The sequence below is a fragment of the Brachypodium distachyon genome, chromosome 1 (assembly GCF_000005505.3).
Source record: "Brachypodium distachyon strain Bd21 chromosome 1, Brachypodium_distachyon_v3.0, whole genome shotgun sequence".
Lineage (NCBI taxonomy): Eukaryota > Viridiplantae > Streptophyta > Magnoliopsida > Poales > Poaceae > Brachypodium > Brachypodium distachyon.
Genome location: NC_016131.3, coordinates 10,453,322 through 10,475,388, shown reverse-complemented (window position 1 = coordinate 10,475,388; position 22,067 = coordinate 10,453,322). Strand labels below are relative to the sequence as shown.

The following is a 22,067-nucleotide window of genomic DNA, read 5'->3' as shown; positions in this document are numbered from 1 at the left end:
TGAGGTCATCGTATGAGCTTGGGATGTGAATCGGCCTACTTAGGGGTTGCCAAACGCTACTCCGTAACTGGGTGGTTATAAAGGTAGCTTTCGGGTTTGCTGAGAAGCATGCTGCGAGTCATGGTTGATCAAGATGGGATTTGCCCCTCCTGTTCGGAGAGATATCTCTGGGCCCTCTCGAGTGATCAGATTCGGAAAGCATGGCCATGCGACTTGGGTTAAGTGTTAACCCGTTCGGGAATCTGTATCACAGGAACGAGAAGAGACTCGAGCTATCCACAAGGATGACACGCACTCGCCTTGAGCTCGACACACATATCGCGAGGCAAAAGGAATGTTGCATATGACACATTGTATGGTTCGTCAATATACCTTGTGGTTACTCGGGAGTTGGCACGTGCTGCTAGGCGCCGCTACCAACTATCGACTTGAGTCGGTGCCAGTGGACGAGTAAGGTGTTACTCGGGCCCGCAGTCCGAGCTCGTAGTCGTGGCCGACTAACCGCGAACCTGAAGGGTCACACGCTTAAGGGGTGGGAACCGAGTTGGATCGGATCCAACTCGTATCGGGCTTGGACTCCTAATGGGCCTCGAGTGTTGAGCCCACTAGGGACGTCTATATAAGTGGAGGAGACCAACCCGTCTAGGGTGAACCTCAGCTCAGACGCGAGTTAGACTCGGCCGTCGCACCTCCACGCCCAAAGCCTTGCGATCGGATCTAGCAGTCCGCCGCACGGAGTTCCTCCCTGTACGTGTGGATACCTCGGAGGCGCTGCACCTGCGGCGCTTGGACGAACTGCTCGTGGGATCGGCGAGGAGGAGCAGGCTGTTCGACTACTCGGCATCGACGCGCTACATCGACTCTACTTCCGCTACGGGTCTGCGCGTCTAGTGGTAATCTCGTGATCCATTATCTACAGCATTGATCCGGGCGGAAGCGGTAGAAAATTTTATTTTGTGCTAGCGCAACATACCGCGTTCCCCAACATGCGACGCATGCCTGGTGCCTACGGGGCTATTTCGGCCCACTCGTCAGGTGCCAACGTGGAACGTTTTTTTGCAAATAACCCCCTGCTGCCTTCTGTCTTCTACCCCATGAGCCCCCCCCCCTCCTCATTCTCCTCCTCTTCTCCTCACTCCCCCTCCTTCTGTCTTTTGCCGGCATGGTGTCTTCCACATCGACGAAGGAGACGGCTGCCATCGGGATCAACAGGCGAGCTGCTCTCCTCGTCGCTGCAGTGGCAGGCGAGAGCCCCTGGGTGCGGACCACGCAGTAGGAGCGCCTGGGTGGCAGCGCTGATTGGGGTGACGCCGTGTCGTCGGCGGCCGGGGGCTGCTTCTTGCGGCGGCGCGGAATGATCCCGGCGAGCCAAGAATGGCACAAGTTTTACAGCTTAACCAAAACTTTTTTTTGCTGAATATATATGTTTTTGCACAAAAGCCTATCTCCTTCCCGTGTAATATAGTATTCTTTTTCTTTCTCCTATCGTCCGTCACCGCAACAGCAACGGTGGAGTTCATGGCAGCATTGGGGTTAGAAATGGAGGCGCTCCATCAACGCGGGGTCCATTGGGATGTGTCGGGAAGCACTTTTCTGGACAGAATAGCGTGCCACCTTGTAGCCACATACTTTTGGGATAAGGGGGGGGGGGGGTGTGGTTACCTTTTTGGAATCTATGGGCAACTCGTCGGGACGCACTCCGTATGCCAGATCGTGCGCTCGCACCCCCTAGCGGCTCCCAAGTAGTATTATATTTTGAAGTTGGGGGAAAGAGAAGAGAAGGTGGATGTAAGTTAATAGCCAGGTACGGCACGAGTTCTTAGGCATGCTCTGAGAATGAGAATATTATAAATGCTGACTATTAAGCTTGTTATAGATAACATGTCACCATGTTATAGTCAGTAGTTGACTGTACTATATTCTTTATTCTTGATCTTATCTGAAACAAATTTTGAATTGATGGAAGCATATACTTGATGGGCTAGAAATTGGAAACAAAATCTCGCCAGACCAAAAAAAAAAATTAGATGACAGCTAGTAGAAAACCTTAAACCAAAAATATCTGTGGAAACTTTTTTCCTCAATGGTAATCAAGGCAATTCTCTGCGAAACCAAATGTTTAGAGGGGTGTGTCTGCCAAATTTGCCGAGCAAGCAGACCTCCCCCGTTTCCGCCGAACCAGACAACCTCAAAACGAACAACCGTCCGCCGCCTCCGCTCCACCTCCTCCTCCCTTCACCGGCGCCACCGCCCCCTCCATCCCCTCCCCCACCCCGAACGTACGCGCGCCGGAGCGGAGGAGTCCGCGTCGTCGCGAGCAGGGGAAGGCGAGCGAGGCGAAGAGATGTTCTCCGGCGATTGGACGCCGCCGTGCGGCAGCTGCTGCACCAAGAAGTACGCCAACCTCGTCCAAATCCCATGTCAGTGTCCCGCCTTTCTCTCTCTCCCGCCCGCGCGTACCATCACCATCCGATTCCCCGTTTGGTTGATCCGAGACTGCTGACCGGTTCTGTGTCATCTCGATTTGGGGGCGAAACAGGGAGGGTGTTCTGCAAGAAGGGGTGCAACGCGGACGGCGACACTTGGGACGAGTGTGAGTATTGTACCGTCTCTATGATGCATGAAGCAATCGTTTGATTCCACTGGTTTTAATATGCCTGCGGTGGTGGAGCCTGAATGCTTTATTTTAGTATTGATTTTTGGTTTGGTTTCTTCGTCGATTTCGAAGCTGATCTGTAGAATCAGGTAAAAAATAATTAAGTTGCGCCCTCCATTTCGTGACTGCCCTTGCAAATAGAGTAAATTTAGGTATGTGTGTTTAATAAAGACGAGGCTTGTATAATTGGCATTACTCGTGGAATTGTGGTTCGTAGTTTAATAGCAATCGATAATATTTTTTACCGCACTTTTTACACATACCGGTCATGATAAACAGCATACTAACGGAAGATGCTCTCCTTGCGCACAATGTAATGACTGTGTAACTGTAATTTGAGCGCTTGTTGTCAATTGTAGCGGTACTCAATGGATTATTATTTCATTCTGGGTGTCGTGCTTGCTCTGTGAATTGCATTTTCTCCATTTTTTCAATGGCCTAGGAGAAATCTTCGTGATTTTGCACCGTAATGTTGCCTGGCAAAATTGCCTTAGTAAAGTGCATTTTCTCCATTTGCTATTATATGCAACATTTTATACTGGGTAACTGTAAATTAGCTGATTTTACCCTTCAAGCTAGTGTGCTGCTGTGCAAATTATCTTACATGGTGTAAAATTCTCAGGCATAGGTAAATGCACTGAGATATGCTACAAAGATCCAGTGTTGGAAGATCGCCAGTGGAGTGCTTACATCGATCGGTCTCCAGGAGAGGATAGTTACTCCTTGGTGAGTTTTTTTGTTTTGTTAATAACATCTTCTAAGTTGTTTCACATATCTTCTCATCTCCAAACCATCTAGTACTGTAAATAAAAAATTATGTTATGTGCCAACTGCCAACCCATTAAATGGCATTAAGATTATACTGATGTTAGTTCATACTTTCTTGCTGGTCCCTGATCCCTTGATCCCAAGTGCTTACAACTGCAGAATGGTTTAAAAGATAGTCATAGGGCCCATTTAGTTCTCATGCACACCCATATGAATAGGAACCCACTCACAAAGGACCAAGCTGCACTACGCTGGCCCCTTGTTGGCAACTGTCAAACTGTGAGATAGTTTCGCATAATTATGTTGACCCTAAACATGTAGTCTGAATACAACTGAATAGGAGTGTGCTGTGAAAGTTTAATTTAAAAAATAGTAACCTTTCACAGGTATTTCTGTAAGATTCCACAAATCTTTTACACGGCATTACCGTAAACAGGACACCGCTGATTCTATAGTATGTCTCATTCCACGATTGATCTTCTGATGCATACTTTGAGAAATTCAATGCATCTTATGTTAGTTTCAGGGCTTTTAGTTGGGATTGATGAATTCTTTGTTTTGCCAATATTTGAATCTTTCTGAGTTATTTCTATGGTATAAAACATGTGCTGAGTGAAAGCATGAACCCCAATTTGTTTCTTAAATAAAAGAGACGAATTTTTGTCCCCATTGTTACTTGCATTACAATCAAGCGAGAGTGCGCGGCTAGTTTTTGTCGCCAATCTTAGTATCAGCTTGTCGGTTTAGTGTGAAAGTCGTTTTTCTGTCAATTCCTGGAGAGGGGCTAGTTTCCTTATGTGAATGTTTATACTCCGTATGATTTTTTTCCTGAAAACTTTTTCTGGTTTAATCGTTTGAGAAACAACAATATTAATTGCTAATTGATGCCATTGTTCATGTAAATCCCAATCATGTTTGTCTCTACAAATTCTATTGTGATTATTTTTTCCAATAAATTTAGTTACCAGTGTTTCTTTCCTGATAAATTCAAATTTCTCTTCAGGAGTGCTTCAATGCTTGTATCTCTGGATGTGGATATAGGGTAAGAAACGAATTTCTGAAGAACATCTCTTTGTTGTCCATGCTTAGCTTCTTCTGTGTTCTTTGCGACAAGAATCATATTATACCAAGCATCTCATAAACCATCTTGATTTTGTTGTATGATAGTTCGATATACCAGCGGAAAAAGTCAAAGAAATCAAGCCGAACAGGCCGTCCAAGCCGCCACCTCCCGTAATAGAACGGGCTGCGGGTTCAGAACCTGCTGTGAAGGGTGAAGATGTGCCTTGCACATCAGCGTAGCTTATGCAATTTTGTAAAACTATTCGCCGTTCTTTTCGCTCGTCAGATCACACCTCTGTTTTATTGCCGGTGATGCATTTTTCAAAATTTTAGTCCACCTCACCCTGGACGAGATGCTAACAAGGGTATATGACCAAACAAAAGATCTTTTTGGTCCCATTGCAATCTTCTTTATCTTGGCTGACAAGGTCAGAGACAAGTAAAGGCTCGTTTCGACCCTGTACTATAATATGAGTGAATTCTTGCATCATTCTCGAGCCGGTGAAAACTCTAGTTCGTCTCTACTCTCTAGGTACCATATGAGTGTGTGCATCTGAATTGCCTTGTAATCGGTGTTTCTAAACATCAATAGCTATCATTTCAAACTTCACTTCTGTCCACAGGGATTGGACTGCGTACCCAAACACGGGCATCCACGTCTCTGCACGTTTGGTGTGTTCCAATGATACTCTAAATTCTGTTTCCTTCATGCCATGTTCAAGTTCTTAGTGTAGACAATGCCATAATGTAAATATATATTTACAAAATTCACGAGTACATTTCCACTTCAATTGTCTGAGTGCATTCAACTAAACGTCCATAGTGGTCGTTCTTACAAACCAGGGTATATATCTGCCGCCATTAATCTGTCTTCCTCAATTGGCTTGGTGATCACAGAAACAGGTGACCGTAAGGACAAACTTTAAGGACGCAACAGTTTTGCAGCGCAGTAAAAAAGTTTGATTGCATCAACACACAAAGCAAAATACTCTCGCAGAAAAAGACAACTTGCTCTATACTTGAAGTATAGTGCTCGTACTAGCAGTAGTTGTTTTGCTGCATTAAGAGCCAAGCTTTTACGATTAAACAAAATATTCCTTCAAACTTTATACATCTATCACTTACCTTTCCAAAAAGGCAAGCAGGGGCTGATGCCATATAACAGGCATGTTCCTCTCATCATCAAGAAACCGCATGACATGGGCAGAAAATGCATGAAGAACACAGTACGGCAAAGCATATTTCTTATCCAGGGATAGCTTGATGAAGTAACTGCAGGAGAGATACTAAGTTAAAATATGTTTCAGGTAATAAGAAGCTAATAAAAGAAGACAGGCACAAGGCAGAATAAAAACTTGGGCTGAGTGCAATCGAAAGGACACTTAACAAGTTTTGAGCCAAAGAATCAGAAGTTTCTGAAAAGTAACTTAAAACAAATCCAAAAGCTCCTCTAAATTGAAAGTTCATGCCAAAAATATTGAAATTCGTCTCGAAGAAACTAAAAAGGAGTTAAAGTTCGTCCGTAAATGTCATGTCAAAATATTAAAATGCTCATCCCAACGGAACTCAAAATCATAAAAATCTCATGTAAATTTGTTTGAAAGTTCATGTTGGAAATACTGAAGCTCATCTCAAAACAACTCAATAATAAAGGAAAACTCGTTAAAGTTTTTTTGAATGTCTACTATTGAAGTCCAAGTGAAGAACCGAATCAAAGTTTAAAGCTCAACTTTAAAAGATTGAAATCTCATGTCAAAATTATAGACTCATCTCGATGGAACCAAAGAAGAATTGAAGTCTCGTCTGAAAAAAATAAAATGAAAGCTCATGTTGAAAATATTGAAGCTCATCCTAAAGGAAACAAAAAATAATTAATAGATATTTTAAAAAAACTGAAATCTCATGGCAAAGTATTGAAGGTCGTATCAAATGAACTACAAATTTTAGACTCTGTCTCGGCTACACATTCATTTGTCGCTTAACCTTGATGACCCTAACTAGTGCTACTGTGGTTGGTGTCTCGACTACGTGTCTTTTGTCGATTCACGCCATCTCTGTGCCAAACCACTTCTAATGAAATAAAAAAACGAAGTCGCCTAATACAATTAAGTCCACCTCACCAATATTGAAGCTTATTTTAAAGGAATTCAATTTTATAACATCCTCCCAACCAAATTCAAAGATCTTCTAAAAAGCAATAAATGCTTGTCATTCTGAAATTGCAAGCACGTCTTCGAATGAAAATTGGGAGGTCATGTCTAGAACTTAGAAGTGGACTTAAAAATGTGTAAATCTCGTCTCAAATGAATTGGAATATCGTCATTTCAAAAAATCGAAAGATCATGTCAAAATATATTGAAGCCCACCCTAGTGCGAGTAAAAAAAAGTGAATGCTTGTATTGAACGAATTGACAACTCGTATTGAGAAAAATGAGGCAATAATTGTTGTAGACGGAGAGAGAGGATGGAGTGAGTAGAAAGAAAAGAGAAAGGAGGAACTGGGGAAAACATTGTCGGATGGAAAAGGGAAAGGAGGACGTAGGGGAGACGCTGCTGTAAATCGTCTGATTTCCCTTTTAAATAACGTGAAACACGCAAAAAAAGACAGGAGTAGTGCTTGTTTCCAAGCGTACAGGGTCAGCTGGGGTCCAGACCTACAGGGTCACAGATCAAATAATCGTACAAAATCTTAACAGGAAATTCGTACACCAAGCATTTCCGAAGAAGATGGTCTTCTTTTCCGTTTTAAGCTTCTCTTATGGGTGTTTGGGAACTAGTGCCGAGATATATTCCACGATTTTCTCGTCAACTAGAGCCCAAACGCGAGAGAAAAAACTTGAGAAAAGAACAAATCACAATCATATTAGAGGCCTGCAGCCCTCGCAGTTAACCTAGCTCCGGCCCACCATTTCGAAATGCGGCCCATGACGAGCTCACCGTTACTCTCTCCATCCCCGTCCCGTCTCCTCCGCCGCCTCTTCTCCCGTTCCCCTAGCCGCCGGAACCCTACGACCCCGCCGCCGCTTTCTCCACACCTCAGCCGCCGCCTCCCTCTCCCCCTAGCGGAATCCATGTCCACCGCTAGTACTAGGGCCCCCGACTCCGTCGTTGCCGATTCCGACGCCGTCGCTCGCAAGGCCGCCGCCATCCGCGCTGCCGGTGCAGCTAAGCTGCAGGTATGCTTCCTCGCCAATCTCACCACCTCGTTGGTGTATTTAGTTATGGGTTCACAGTCTAACCAGGGTCTTCCATTTGCATAGGTCATCGCCGACTTCGACGGCACGCTCACTCGGTACTGGTACGACGGCTCCCGCGGCCAGAGTACGCTCCTCGTTTCTGCTGATTTCTCTTAAGACTTGGGAGCTTAGGGTTTCAGGGGTCCAAATGTCCTGAGCGAATGTCTGTGTATGTGTGGTGGTAGCTAGCCATGGGCTGCTGAAACAGGGTAACGAAGAGTTCGACGCCAAGAGGGACGCGCTGTTTGAGCACTACCACCCCATCGAGATCAACCCCGACATTCCACTGCCCGAGAAGGCCAAACTCATGGAAGAATGGTGAGTAGCAGTGGAAGTTCTTGTACTGCAAAGTGTGTTCGGCTGCTCCTGCAAACTACAATTGTATTTCCACCTAGCAATGCCGGTCAGGTATCATATTCTGTTAGTTGAAGTGAACACATCCTCTTGAGATTGACATATTGGCTGAAGTGAATGCTGACAGTGTTTCAGTTTTGTTGTTGTCATTGTTAGTTCTGCTTGTCGATAATATAACATGTTGCTGTTGCCCTATTGGTTGAGTTACGTGTAGCAATTTGTGGAGTTTTGCTAGCTGAAACATTTGAATTTGAAAGGCCTGCTTGGCTCTGGGTCGACATGGACATGGAAGAGATCATGTGATCGAGCCTCTGTATTCCAAAGTACAGATATTTTATCTTGGGACACTAGTGTAGCTTAATTGGATACATGATTGTTTAGATTTGAAGTCTTCTGTTGTCATGGTGCTTGGTGAATGCACATTGGTCGAGTTAAATCATAGCTTTCTTGTGAGTTGTAGCTCACATGATTCACCAGTAGGGATGCAAGTGGATCCCACTTATTTGACTTGCTAGTTCAAAAAATTTGCGTAAAATTTGACTTGAAGATTGGAGTTAGGCCTAGAAGCGGGTTATATGCTGGATCCCATTCGCATCCCTATTCACCGGGCAACTTTGCTTTATTTAGCTTGTATATCATTCCACGTTCTGTTCCTAATTCCTACTCCCTCTGTTCCTCAATAAGATGTTCTAGCTTTGTCCTAAGTCAAACTTCTTAAGTTTTGATCAAATTTGTAGAAAAATCTACCAACATATAAAACTCGATATTAGTTTATTAAATCCGTCATGATATATATCTTCATAGCATACTTATTTGATATTGTAGATATTAGTATATTTTTTCCATTGATCAGTTGTCCAGCATACATTTCCACTTTTGAAAATAACATGCATCTCAGTTAGGTACTCACCATAGTATGCTTTACCATCTGCTGTCTTACTCGCTACAGGTGGGGGAAAACTCATGGTCTCCTTATTGAAGGGGGACTGACACATGAAGCTATAAAGAAGTCCGTGGCTGATGCCTCAATTGCTTTTCGAGAGGGAGTAGTGGAGCTCTTTGAGTTCTTGGAGGTTTGATTTCCTTTTCCCAGGACTTTTTAATTCAAATATTACTGTCAACTTTTCTTGGGGTTCCTTTCCTGTTACAACTTAAAAGTATGTCTAATGGGAAGGCAGCTATCTGCGTATGTTACTCCCTTTTGTAAATTCATCTTCGTTTGTTTAAGTGGGTTTGATTTCGCACTTGAAAAGTAAGCTAGTCAGAGTTGCAACTTCCAATATGTCGACATGTTTGAACTATCTAAATTATCCAAATATCATATTGGCAATATTAACATAAGCGTGGAAGACCTAAAATTATGATTATATATTTCCCCCTGGTCTGCTTCTTTTTTCCAGACTATGTCACTGGATAATTTCCCACATCCTATGCACACATGCATTTTGGGCCAACAAAGGCTGTGTACTGAATAAATCATTTCCTGGACTTTTCTCATGCATGTTTCATCTGTTTGTTTTGTATTTGTTGTAATAAAGTGATAGTATTATTAGATCAAGTTGGCTTGCCTGTAATGCTAATATTGTTGGGAGATGTATAAGAATTGATTGTTATCATGGTGTCAGTCTAATAAAAACCCTTTTGAAGTCGATGTACAATAAAATGTAATTGTCTGATAAAGCCTTTAAATGTAATTTCAGGATAGAGACATTCCAGTATTAGTATTTTCTGCTGGACTTGCAGACATAATTGAGGAGGTAAGTTAAAATAGAATGGTACCACATATTAGATTGACTTCTTCGCAGATGACACCTGTTCTCTCTTTTAGGTCTTCCGGCAGAAACTCCACAGATCGTTCAAGAACATCAAGATTGTGTCCAATAGGATGGCCTTTAATGAAGAAGGCCGTCTTGTAGCGTTTAAAGGTGATCATTAATCTTCACAGATTGTTTTTACTAAATCCTAATGCAGGATAAATGCTGTTAACAGCAAACTCACAATGAAAAAAGTGATTTAATGTGGTTTCCTACAGCCCTACACTTAACAAATTCTTTAGTTTATGAAAATATTGTAAATACGAAACCTCTAAGATCCCAAAAGTACAGGTGTGGGTTTTCTGTTACTTGACTGTCACATTGTACTCTTGGTTAAGATCACATTTGAATTGTAATTCTTTATCTCTCTGTGAATGTGGAGGACTTGATCCCTTTTCCTACACTATCTTTTGAAAATTAATACTCCCTCCGACCCATATTACTTGTCTCAAATTTGCCAAAATATGGATGTATCTATGTTTAAAAAGCGTCTAGATACATGTAATATTTCGACAAGTAATTCCGGCCGGAGGGAGTACTAAAACTAATGAATTGTTTGTTTGCATCATGTATGCATTGTTCACGCTTACCTTCTCGTAGAAACTAACTACTGCCTAATGTAGGGAAGACAATCCACGTTCTAAACAAAAATGAACATTCCTTGGACATGGCAGCCCCGGTGCAGGGTAATCTGGGGGATCCAAATGGATCTACCGATGACTATTCATTAGTGAAAAAGAGGACCAATGTGCTGCTACTTGGAGATCACATCGGAGACCTGGGCATGTCTGATGGATTGAACTATGAGAACAGGATAGCTGCTGGATTCCTGTAAGTAAATTTCCTACTCCCTCCGTCCCATATTAAGTGACGAAATATTACATGTATCTAGACGCTTTTTTGTATAGATACATCCATATTTGGGCAAATTTGAGTCACTTAATATGGGACGGAGGGAGTATTAGATTGCCTTTTGCTGTTTCATCCAAAGTTGGCAGGGAAATTGCCATATCAAGAGTTGTCACGTTTTTTCTGCTCACATGTATATTCAAGGGATTTGGAGTACATAATGTTTACTTTGAAAATCTGGACACAGTTCTCATTGATATTGAATTTTAAAATAGTTATTGTGATGCTCTGGGTCTGGGGTCAACTGCTAAACAGCACATTGGCTGTATACTTAAATTTGTATCTGTTCCTTCTGGCCTAGGTCCTTTCTATTGTAAGCTCTTATAGACTTTCACTGTTTATATGAGCTTGAAAAATCCTTACTTTGTTCTACTCATGGCGTAGTTTCCAAGCTTCCAGCTGAATTTTCCCATTTGTCTTACTCCCTCCGATCCATATTAATTGTCGCTGATTTAGTGCAACGCAATTCGGAGGGAGTACTATTTATCATAATTAGCTTATTTTGTTTACAGAAATAGTGATTAAATGTATCTACTTCGTTACTTCTTTGGGGAGTTAAATATAGCTCTATGATTATTATATTTATTATTTAAGGAGAGTTTTGATGGGGATTGCTGTCTTTTCCGTAGTAGAAAGATTAGTTTGGGGTTATAGCAAAGTTTATGTTTGTGTTCTAGTGGTTTTTCTTTAATCAATGCAGAGTCAAAATTTGATCACATGAAACTTGCATGTGGCTAGTCCAGAGTAAATAAACCTGAGAAACCAAGGGGGCCAGATATTTTTGGTGTCGAACTGGAACTGGAAAAAAAAATAGAAAATATATTAAGTGCTAATGGAACATACATAAGCCACTTGGAAAATTGAGTTGCTTAATTTGATTCCCATTCAACAGGTGTAGGCAACAACATCCAGTTTCTCTACAAGTTTATGCATCAATTGACAAAAAGCTGGTTTTGCAGGAATACCAACATTGAGAAATCTCTGAAAGATTACTCCGAGGCATTTGACATCGTCTATTTGGTGAGATATGGTTTCATACAGATCTACTCTACAGTTACTTCCTAGTTATCATGGTCATACACTTTATTCAGTGCCCAGTTCTTACATGATATGATTTTGATGGTTCAATTCAATGCAGAATGATGCTTCAATGTGGGGGGTTGTTGACCTTGTATCTGATCTATTCCCTAAATCGAATGTTCTTTAGCTCAACTTAGCAGCTATCAGTCTTGCTTGCTCTGAAATCTGGGGACTTTTATACCCACAACTTGCTAACCTGCTAAGGTTGCTTCATGAGAGGCAGCATTTGTACAGCAAGGCCAGAAAGTCTTGTGAATTGATGATTTTCATTTACCTTTAAGCTTATGCCACCTTCATGTTCACCATAACACTTGCGTGTCATGAAATATCAAAATTGTTCTCAGAAGGTTTTTGTTGTCATTTTTCTATCCACTCGATCATGCTATCTGGTGCGACATGTTCATATGGCTTTCATGACCAGTCTTTTGCAGCTTGCAACAAGCATGAGATCAAATAAAGTGAATGAAATTTATCATATACGCAAAAGAATTGCATGTGTAATATGTTTGTGCAAGAGCTGTGTACCTGTTTGAAATGACACATCATGTACCTAATGTCCTAATTCCTGGACATACCGTTTGGTTAACTTGGAATACCATGATCTCTCTTTGTACTATAATTGTCTTTAGTTCGTGTTTTCTTTTTTGCAAGGATTTAGTTCGTGTGTTTTGATTCTCATAAGATAAGTAGATAGTCACGGCATTCTTGTCCCACTCCTACTTCCCGTGTTTCAAAGAGGGTCTACGAATTTGTGTCGTGCTGATGTCACGGCAGATGTCATAGGATGGCTTATGTTGGGGCCGATGGACGAAGGAGGATCCGGAGGAGGGAGGACGTGATGAGAAACATGCACAGACACTCGAGCGCACACAAATTTACCTAGGTTCGGAGCTTTCTTGTCGAGGTAACGCTCCTACTCATGCTTTGTTGTATAAGCCGAGATACCGAGATCTACAATGGCGCTCCTTGAGTTGTATTCTTAAAGAAAAAGAAGAAGAAGAAAGAAAAAACCCTAGATGCCTAAGTGTTGGATCTCTCTCCTGAGAGGGGTAGTGCTCTATTTATGGACTGTCCATATCACACTGACATGTGTGTCAAGGGCTAACGTTATCTTCTATGGGCCCCGCCGGGCACGCGCCTTGGTTTCCTCCGGGTAGCACCGCAGGGGACAAGACAACTTTACTTTTTCTGGTGTCCTGCAACAAGTACAGCAGCTACCTGCCGGTTTTCGTCACTGATTCTCTTTCGGTGCTTCTTTGCGCAGTCGCCTGACACCGCAACGTAAGCAGCGACTGCTTTTCCGCGATAAAGATAGCGCTGCTTTACTTTGCGTCACGCGATGAAGATAAGACCGTTGAGACATCGGCGCTGGCCGAGATCAGAGTATCCGTCCTTATCCTGCAATCTCATAAGACAAGATAGTCATGCCAGCATACACTTGGTATGCCGGCTTAGCATTAGTTTGGCTTAAGTATGCCAGCGTACATGCCTGTGCCGGCTTTGCTTTCGTTATCTCGGCTAATGTGTGTCGTCAAGACCCTATCCGGGGTCATCCTCTCGACAATTTGATAGTTTTCCGTGCTTATGTTACACGACAAGAGGTCGTAGTTGCTAGCTAAATATTATTTGCCAGCTTAACTCTAGAAAGAAGATTGCAAAGGGGACATTTGAATTAGGAGACATAAAAGCAGGAAAACTAAAGATTATATTCCTTATCCAACACAACCATTGTGGTCACTGATTGCCCTCTCAACTCCGATATTCATGTCTTGGCTGTCACATCATTCATGAAGTAATGATAGTCGGACCAAGTATATACAGATATAAAAAAATCCATCAATTTTTCTCTAGTACCAAAAAAAAGTCAGCATCTGACAAACTCACAGGAGTTCCAAATAGAAGCATTAGCTCGTCTTACAGTCAGTTAGTAATAATTCGAAGTGCCCCTCCAATAGATTTGCCTAGCAATAGGCTGAAAAAGAGAGGTGAAATGGTATGTGAAGTATCAACTGTCGTAACACTATCACTAGTTCGCAAGATGAAATGTGGAATGGATGCGTGCCTTTTCTTATCCACATTTTGGAGCATCTCATCTGTCACATTAAATGAAAATGCACTTGATTCTGGACATCAAGAAGCTGTAAAGACAGATTCAGTTAACTTCACAGGCAGCCAAGCAGCAACGCAGCATCACAAGGTTCGGAGTTACAGCAACCTCTGCTCTCCTGGAAATGTATCAAGTTGCATACAGAAACAAGCCCGGTACTTAATTAACATAAGGGCATTACTCATCGATTAGTACAAGGTTATACACGACTACAAAATTGGGCGGTTAATATAGCATAGGTAGGAGCAATCGCCTCTTTATACAAAATGCAGGCAAAGGCTCCGGTTCCTGGGAGGGAAACCTATATTAGTTGTTTCATATTAGACATGAAATGGACACAGACAAAAAGGAAACAAAATCTTCAAGTAGGTTCCCCTCCATGCAGTGGCCCAAGGGAAAAAAAAGGCTCTTCATGTTAATGTTGAGCAGGTTGTCGTCAGGCCTCAGCCAACCTAGTGTCAAGCTATGCAACAGCGACCGCAGGTGTTAGGGCAACTTGCATCATCGGCGGTGGCTCAGGCCATGAGAACTCAAATGGGGCTTCAATGGCGAGAACTTGCTGGGGCAAATCAGCCTCTTTTGGGGTTGATTTGGTGTAGTGGAACTCGATCTGGAGGCGGTGGTGCAGTGGTGTTGATGCCATCAGACCTTTCTTGATGTCCCCCTGCAATTCCCTGATTGGTATGGCCGCCAAGAAACTCTTTATGTATTCTTTGCATGATTCCTTACCCTTCGACACAAGTATGTTCTCTTCGATATCATCTTCACTGTCCTGCCCTGTCGAGAAGCTCCCTGAAGAATCCTTCAACGGTCCACTTGAGTTAGGGCTAGATGGCTTCTTTTCACCGGATAACTTGTGAATAGTTGTGTTACTGTCAAATTTCAAAATGTAGGCCTGGCTGCATCCTTCATATAACCTTTCCCCAAGGGTGTCGATAATGTAATATGCATCACGCTCAACCTTGAGGAGAAAAAAATGGTCATTCCAGCTCACTATATATAGGGTAGGATTTTCACTAGATGAGAACTCAGCTGCCTGGCTGATCTCATCCCAGATGTTATCAAAGGACATTGCACCATCGAGGAAGTCAAATCCTCTCATGTCATCAGCACCTTCAGGTAGGAAGAATCCAATAAAAGACTTGCTGGGGCAGACTGTAAATGGGCGGATCTTGGCATGAAGGACAGTTTCAAGATCAAAGTGCCTGTCAGGAAAACGCTCTCGATATGTCTGGTTCTCACAAAGGTTTCTCCACTCTAGTGACCCTTCACGGATTAAGTTATCAAATTGCGACTGGATAGGCATCACATCCTGATTTGCTTGGAGCCAGTCTGCAATAACAGCCACAAGTGAGGTGCATGCACTCTCCCCAGCGGCTCGTTCACTCCTCTGGTCTATTGATGCAAAGAAAACCTGGGAAGAAAGCTTCATATGACCATCACGGCTAGTTACCTCCTTTGATTCCCAATACCCTACAACAAAATTGTCGTCGCCGAATTCTGACATCATACCATTAACTGACCCATCTTCACTTCTTGATCCCTGCAATTTGAAGATGTATTGCTCAGAAAAAATATCACAAGAAATTCAAAATAGTTCTGCAATTTACAAACAAGCTTTTATTCAGAGAAATTCTTGAACTGCATCTTGGCCAAGCAGAAAATGCTGATTATTTCTTATATTGCAATGCAAAAAAGAAGAAGGAAAAATACCTCTGAAACATCAGAAGGGGTTAGCAGCCGACGATCATAGTCAATATCATCGCCTCCCTCTTCTCCATATGCCTTCTTCAGCAGAGGTTCACCTTTAGCCTTTAGTGACCGTAAACTCAATTTCCTCTTTCTCCAAGGAAGGATACTCCGTTTTGCAGTCGGCAATACAGTTTCCTCAGCAGCTGATGACTGTGGTTCTTCTACATGGTAACCAACATCAGATTTCCGCTGACTATAATAAATCCAGTCCTCATGCTCGCCATCAATCTTTGCGTGTGCATAAACTAGGCCACCAACATAGTTGACAGACTGCAGCGAACCATAACTGAACGACTTCCTGACACTCGGATCAGCAACTTCATCTTCATGTGTTCTATCATCCAGATCTTCATCGATAGACTCAGTACCATACGGATATTCAGCACCATCACTGTGAACATAACAATTATCTTCACTGCCTTCATTACCTTGGCACATCTTCTTAGACCTTCGAGCCGATACCATATCCGTGAGGATTTTCACCTTTCTCAGCCCTGATTTAATAACTGAAACCTCATCTTTTCCTCCAGGAAGAGAATCACAAGATGATGGAGATAATGGAGTGGCCACAGCAGAACGTTGCGAAGCATCAGAGGTTTCTTGGAAAGCTCTCTGTTCCACCATACTCAGAGTGAGCTGCAACAAAAAAGAGGTTTTGAATGTCACACCAGATGGAAATTTAAAATATAGTTATTAGGTACAACTTGCCGTTCACATCAGAAACTCACATGAAGCGATGGGGTAGACTCAGTTGCACCACAGGGCACGGACAACGGGAGAATTATCTCAATGTTCTCCTCGGCTGCTGTTGCATAATCTGCTAGGCTAAGGGAAGCAATTCCCAGAATTATCGGCTTAGTCTTTGGGCCTTTGTTGACATCCTGTTACAAGGGATAGAAAAACACGGAAGGTCAGACTCTCTGCAGAAGTCACTCAAACAAACTAACAGGACAAAATCACTAAAAAAGCCAACTTGGGATACCCAGTTTTAGGTTTTAAGTTTATTGCTTAGTTCAAGATCCTACTAACTGAAACCAGAAAAAGTTCAAGATTTTTTCCACCCAAAGTGGTTATGTGAGCCTGGGTGATGAACTATACTCTTGAAGATCGACTCAATTGTAAAGTCATTATAAGTTCATTCCGGGAGGGGTCATTTCAGAGTCAGAAATATCATACTTGTTACATAGAAAAGCAAGCATATTAAACGATGTGTTTCTGATTGCCTTAACAAGAAAAAAAAACATTTTGTCCATATGCGTTCTTACTGATAAGATATAATACTTGTGTTCAGAGGTGCAATGTTACTATCATTAAGCTGAATTTCCTCCATATTAACAGGAATACAGTTAGCAACTATGATTGGTCGATTAACATCCAGCAACTAATTACCTCATATTCAATCAAGGGATTGAAGAACATCGCTTACTTCACAGATGCGATAATTCAACAGATGGGGAAAAGTCGAAATAGAACATGATCCGAACAAAACAAGATACAAACCATAAAGTATGCATTCAAGATAAGACAATAGGATGTAATTCCAGGAAAGCAAGTAGAGGAGATGCTCACAGTGAACACGGTGAAGGCGAGCTCCCAAGGCTGGAACGTGGCTGCCTCCCGGTGAGAGGCCGCCGCGAGCGTTATTACGCTCTCGAACTCCTCCTCCCACGCCACCAGGGTCACCGCGGCGCGGCCCTCGCAGGCGGCGGCGACCGGGGCCAGCTCCTCCTCCCGGGTGCGGTTCCGCCGCACCGCGCGCCGCAGCGAGCTCAGGCCGGAAGTCTTGGGCCCCTTCCACCTCACCTCCGCCGCGACCCTCGTCTTCGAGGCGCTCCCTTCCGGCTCTTGCTCCGCGGACTCCGCGGGCGGCGGCAGCCCCTCAGCGCGCCGCACCACCAGCCGGACGCGGAATTTGCGCGCCGCCGGGGGACGCGGCCACCGCATCATCCTCGCACCCACCATCTAAAGCCGCGGCTCCGGCGGAGAAACCTCGCAAGGATTTGCCCGAATTACGTGGCGAAAAAAAGTCTCCGCTCCGCCACCAAGACCCCGACCGAAATGTTGGAAGAACACACAGAACCAACAAGACCTAACAGCAAGAATAAACTGGGGAAAAGGAAACGGATCCTCGATCAGAGGACGCGGTTTGAGGTCGTGGAGAAAGCCTCGAGTTCTAAGGAAGCAAACGCGGTTTCGACGGGGCCGAGCTGGGTTGCGATGTTTGACTCGCTCTCACTCCGGCCGGCGAAGGGGGAGGTTGAAGAACGAAAGCGGTGGAGATTGGGGGAGAAAGAGATGCAGGTCGCGGACATAAATAGGACGGAGAGAAACGTTCTGGATGTGGTGGGGTCTCCTTTTGTTTTTTCTGCTTGTTAGATTTCTCAGTGGGCCCTTCCTGCTTTTCCATGCTGTCTTTTTAGCACAATTTAAGTTTTTTTTTCCTTCGCACATATTCTATTATCCAGTCAACAAAAAAAAGAAAATCTAAATCTAAAATCATAATCAAATTTTGATTTTAGATTTGATGTATTTGATAAGATGTCTTGCATTATTTTTACTTTAGGTGGGCAAAAGACATGTATATTTCGACTTTGTTTTAGATGAAAGGCAGTTGTCCAGTTCCATATGTTTCGACTTTTTGGTTTGTGGCCTCTAGGCCTTTCTGTTATTGCTAAACGAAATTTCTTGCTAAACTTTGTTGTGTGGTGGTGCCGGACTGGCAATTCTTCTTTGGTGTTATCAACACTTATTTTGCAAAGCTCTGATGGTCAATATCGAGGACGTAATCCTAGTGGAGCGGTATCAGGCCTTGAAATCCATTCCTCCAACACATTTAGCCATTCACGACGAACAAATCATAAGAGTACAACAAAAGAACAATTGATTGTTATTTTAAGAGTGAATTTCACCTTTTAACCTTTCTAAGAAAGTTTGTTACATTTTACCTCATTTAGAAAGAAAAAACCTTTGTTTTAAACATTTAAGAAACTTTTGACACGGTTTTCCCCGTTTAAGATTTTGGTTTAACTTTGATATATGCACTGCAATTTTGACGATTTCAAAAAATACCACTACAAATTTCATCTTTCGAAAAATGCCACTGCAATTCTGAAGATTCTTCGAAAAGTGCTACTCCAATGGATTGAAAGATGCCACCTAGTGGCATGTTTCAAAGGATGAGAATCGCAGTGGCGTTTTTCAAATTTGCCAAAATTGCAGTGGCATATATCAAATTAACCCTAAGATTTTTGTTGTCCTGACGGTTGTGCCCCACATGCAGTCCTATGAAGGGGTCAGCGATAATTTGGTCTTTAGTGCTTTGCTTTGTAGGCGTTGTGTAGATGCGTGCATGCTGTGGTGTGTGTTCACAACAATGTTTCTAAAAAAGCAATCCATTTCATTTTCACGATTAATATTTATAATCTTTTTCTAGAAGATTTGACGTTGAGCACATTATCGGCACAAATCACAAATCAGCACCTACTCTGCACTTGCACCTATAATTGAGTAACTGCTGACGCCAAAAGAAGTTATAACACCATCCTGGACTTTGCGTAGAATAGTATATATAGATTATGCGGTTCGGAATATGCTCTCATAAAGCTGTTCGGAAATTAACAGCACATGTATATAGGTGAATCCGTCTGTCGTTCCCCTCCCCCGGCCTCTGATCTAGCTGCAACGAGGAGGACAGCATGTGGCCTTGTGCCATTGTTCTATCGGAATAGATGCCTTTCGACCCATCGCTTTGCTGTTCATCGAATTAAATAAAGCACGATTCTGTCGAAGCTTGCAACATACATTCCACTTGTCTTCATCCTAACAAGATCCCTCGAATTATTATTTTCTTAGGAGCCATCAGCTAACAGTTCATCGATTCCGGCAATCTAAGAAAAAGTCAATTTTGGTCCCCAACTATTAGTCCCTAGACTCCAACACCAGATTTTTTTTTTATGAATCTCACAAATACCCATGCACACTTATTCTAACATTCCTGAGCATCTTCGATAAACTAAGTCGACAGATCTTGGGGTTGACGAAGTCATTGGTTCCACCATTGGAAATTTAACCACCTGAGTTAGATTCGGTTAAATCGCTCCAACACCGCCAGATATGTTAGACCCCAAATTTTTGTCAACGTGCAAATTTAGTTCCTAATCTCAATCAAAGAGGTGTGATCCCATATAGGACGATCAGATTGCATTATGAAGCTGGAGATGATAACATCAAACGAAATAAAGGTCCTTGGCTCTGCCCCTATCCTGGCGCCAATCCATTCGGTGAGCAATATTTCGACAATTTTCCTTTATTTTTGTGCAAATAAATTTGTAGGGGAGTTCGAAATAAAGGTGAACACCCCTATCTAGTGCAAATAAATCTGCATTAGTTGGGGAGTTGATGTGCGAAAACAAAATTATGTCCACATGCAGCAAAGCACTTTGTGAAGGTCAAATTATGTTCACCGTGTGCTCAAGAATCTTGAAATTTAGGTCTGCTGGGGGCGCATATCTCAACCTCGCGAGATGAGCTCCATGTGCATATATAACAACAGAGACATCCACCAAACCCGTGTTGAATATATTCTTCAGAGTCAACCGATCGCGCTACTAGCTACCACCACGTCAGCTACTCTACTCCTGCCACTGTACAGAACATCGTGGCCATCTATTCCACTCCACGGTGTGTGCAACCAAACTCACAAGCTTGGGTTCAAATTTGACCTGCCCCAAATTTCAATTAAGTGCAAGGTATATTCAACGCGCTAGTGGCATCACTGTTTGCAAAAAAAAAAAAAAAAGCCTGGGTTGACACATGGTGAAATACATACAAAAATCGTGAGTAAATTTCAGAAAACCACTTTTTTTTCTGCCTAGGTTTTCACAGTACCACAATTATCATTAATTGTCTCAAAGAATCACCACTCTTCGGGTGGGAAACACAAATCTAGTAGAGTTAGCCATTTGACAGGGTTCTGACTCGTGGCCCGCATGTGAGGTGACATGTGTCCTGGCCGACTCGTTTCCTTTGACACATGTGACATCTCGGGCCCAAATGGCAAAGGAAATGGGCCAACCGGGCATGTCCGCGTGTCACTCGACATGTGGGTCTCAACTATCAGAAACTCTGTCAAATGGCTTAATTAACCTATCAAATTTGGGTTATGTGAGCACGTTTGTCCGAAGAGTCATGGTTCACATAATTAGGGATAATTGTGGTTTTGTGAAAACCTAGACATCAAAAGTGTGATTTTCTAAAATTTACTCAAAATTCGTGGACATAAAAACTCAGTTGGCCAAACTGTTAGGACAATCCTAGCCGAACTAACTAGTGACATCATCGTTCAATGTCCATGCCCATTCCCACTAAGAGCACCTGGTGATGCCCTACCCAGTAAGCACCGGCCTCAGATCACTCAAAAGTAGAGAAAAGTAAGATACAGTATGGAGGCGTAGGCACCATGGAGATTGGTTCCATGTTAGGTCCTATCGAAGTCCTTCTAGATCAACACCATATATCATGATGGTTTATTGATGTCCAAGAACGCAAGCTAGTAGCTACCGTTCCTAGCTAGTACCGATAGATCTCTACTGTAGCGTAAAGTGGGAAGAATTCCATTCGGGGCGCCGTGTGCTAGCTCAAGAATCTTGAAGAAAATGTACTCAGAGATTCTTGAGCACTATGTCATGTTGGGGCCGGGAATAGATGTCTCAACCTCGCAAGATGTGTTCCACGCGTAGATCATGCATGTAACAACAAAGATACCCACCATACCAAGTGTTGAAACCTGAACAAATATATAGATAGTGTGAACTTGTGGTCTGTGGTGGATATGTTATGTCAACAGGGTCTGTATGCATGTTTATTGCAGTCTCTAGAGTCAACTAATCCGCACTACCGAACCCTCTAATTAAAAGGAAGAGTTCGAAAAGAAAACATGTACTGTATATGCAGAAGAAGAAAAAGGGTATCACTGATATCAGCGTGCTACTCCTGATACTGTAGATATAACATGTTTTTTTTTCAGAAATTAAGAAAAATAAATTCTCCCGGTCTTTGCATCTTGAGATGTATACAGCCAAAACATAACAACATGTGAACACGGTATCCTAATCTCCGGTTCTTCTGTTTTGGAAAACACGGCCTTCTAGCGGGCAGCAAAATCAGAAAAAGTATTAAATAAACGGGGAAAATTAACTATTTCTTAGTCCATAATAACAACTTTTTGATTCAATTATTGAGATTCGTGTAAGATTAATGTATGTTCGATTGATAGGAAAATCTTCATTGGATGGCTACAATTTTCGACTATTTCTTAAGCGACTGAGAAA

General features: G+C 42.7%; 3 protein-coding genes across 3 annotated transcripts; 2 read left to right on the top strand and 1 right to left on the bottom strand.

Moving 5' to 3' along the window:
• The first annotated feature begins 2,143 nt into the window (after positions 1-2,143).
• Positions 2,144-5,096, top strand: LOC100834768. Its single transcript, XM_003561740.4, has 5 exons — positions 2,144-2,420; positions 2,540-2,593; positions 3,279-3,382; positions 4,428-4,466; positions 4,592-5,096. Exons 1-5 carry the CDS (start codon positions 2,345-2,347, stop codon positions 4,724-4,726), a joined length of 408 nt encoding a protein of 135 aa, XP_003561788.1. The 5' UTR covers positions 2,144-2,344; the 3' UTR covers positions 4,727-5,096.
• A 2,230-nt stretch (positions 5,097-7,326) lies between these two features.
• On the top strand, positions 7,327-12,239 carry LOC100833234 (7-methylguanosine phosphate-specific 5'-nucleotidase). The gene is made up of 9 exons (XM_003561735.4): positions 7,327-7,662; positions 7,747-7,807; positions 7,908-8,040; positions 9,026-9,149; positions 9,777-9,833; positions 9,905-10,001; positions 10,514-10,721; positions 11,759-11,819; positions 11,938-12,239. The coding sequence occupies exons 1-9, from the start codon at positions 7,402-7,404 to the stop codon at positions 12,004-12,006; spliced, it is 1,071 nt and encodes a 356-aa protein (XP_003561783.1). The 5' UTR covers positions 7,327-7,401; the 3' UTR covers positions 12,007-12,239.
• Positions 12,240-14,077: 1,838 nt separating this feature from the next.
• Positions 14,078-18,034, bottom strand: LOC100830485. Its single transcript, XM_003561729.4, has 4 exons — positions 17,308-18,034; positions 16,467-16,619; positions 15,700-16,374; positions 14,078-15,529 (listed from the first exon to the last, which is right to left on the bottom strand). The coding sequence occupies exons 1-4, from the start codon at positions 17,698-17,700 to the stop codon at positions 14,450-14,452; spliced, it is 2,301 nt and encodes a 766-aa protein (XP_003561777.1). The 5' UTR covers positions 17,701-18,034; the 3' UTR covers positions 14,078-14,449.
• Between the last annotated feature and the right edge of the window lie 4,033 nt (positions 18,035-22,067).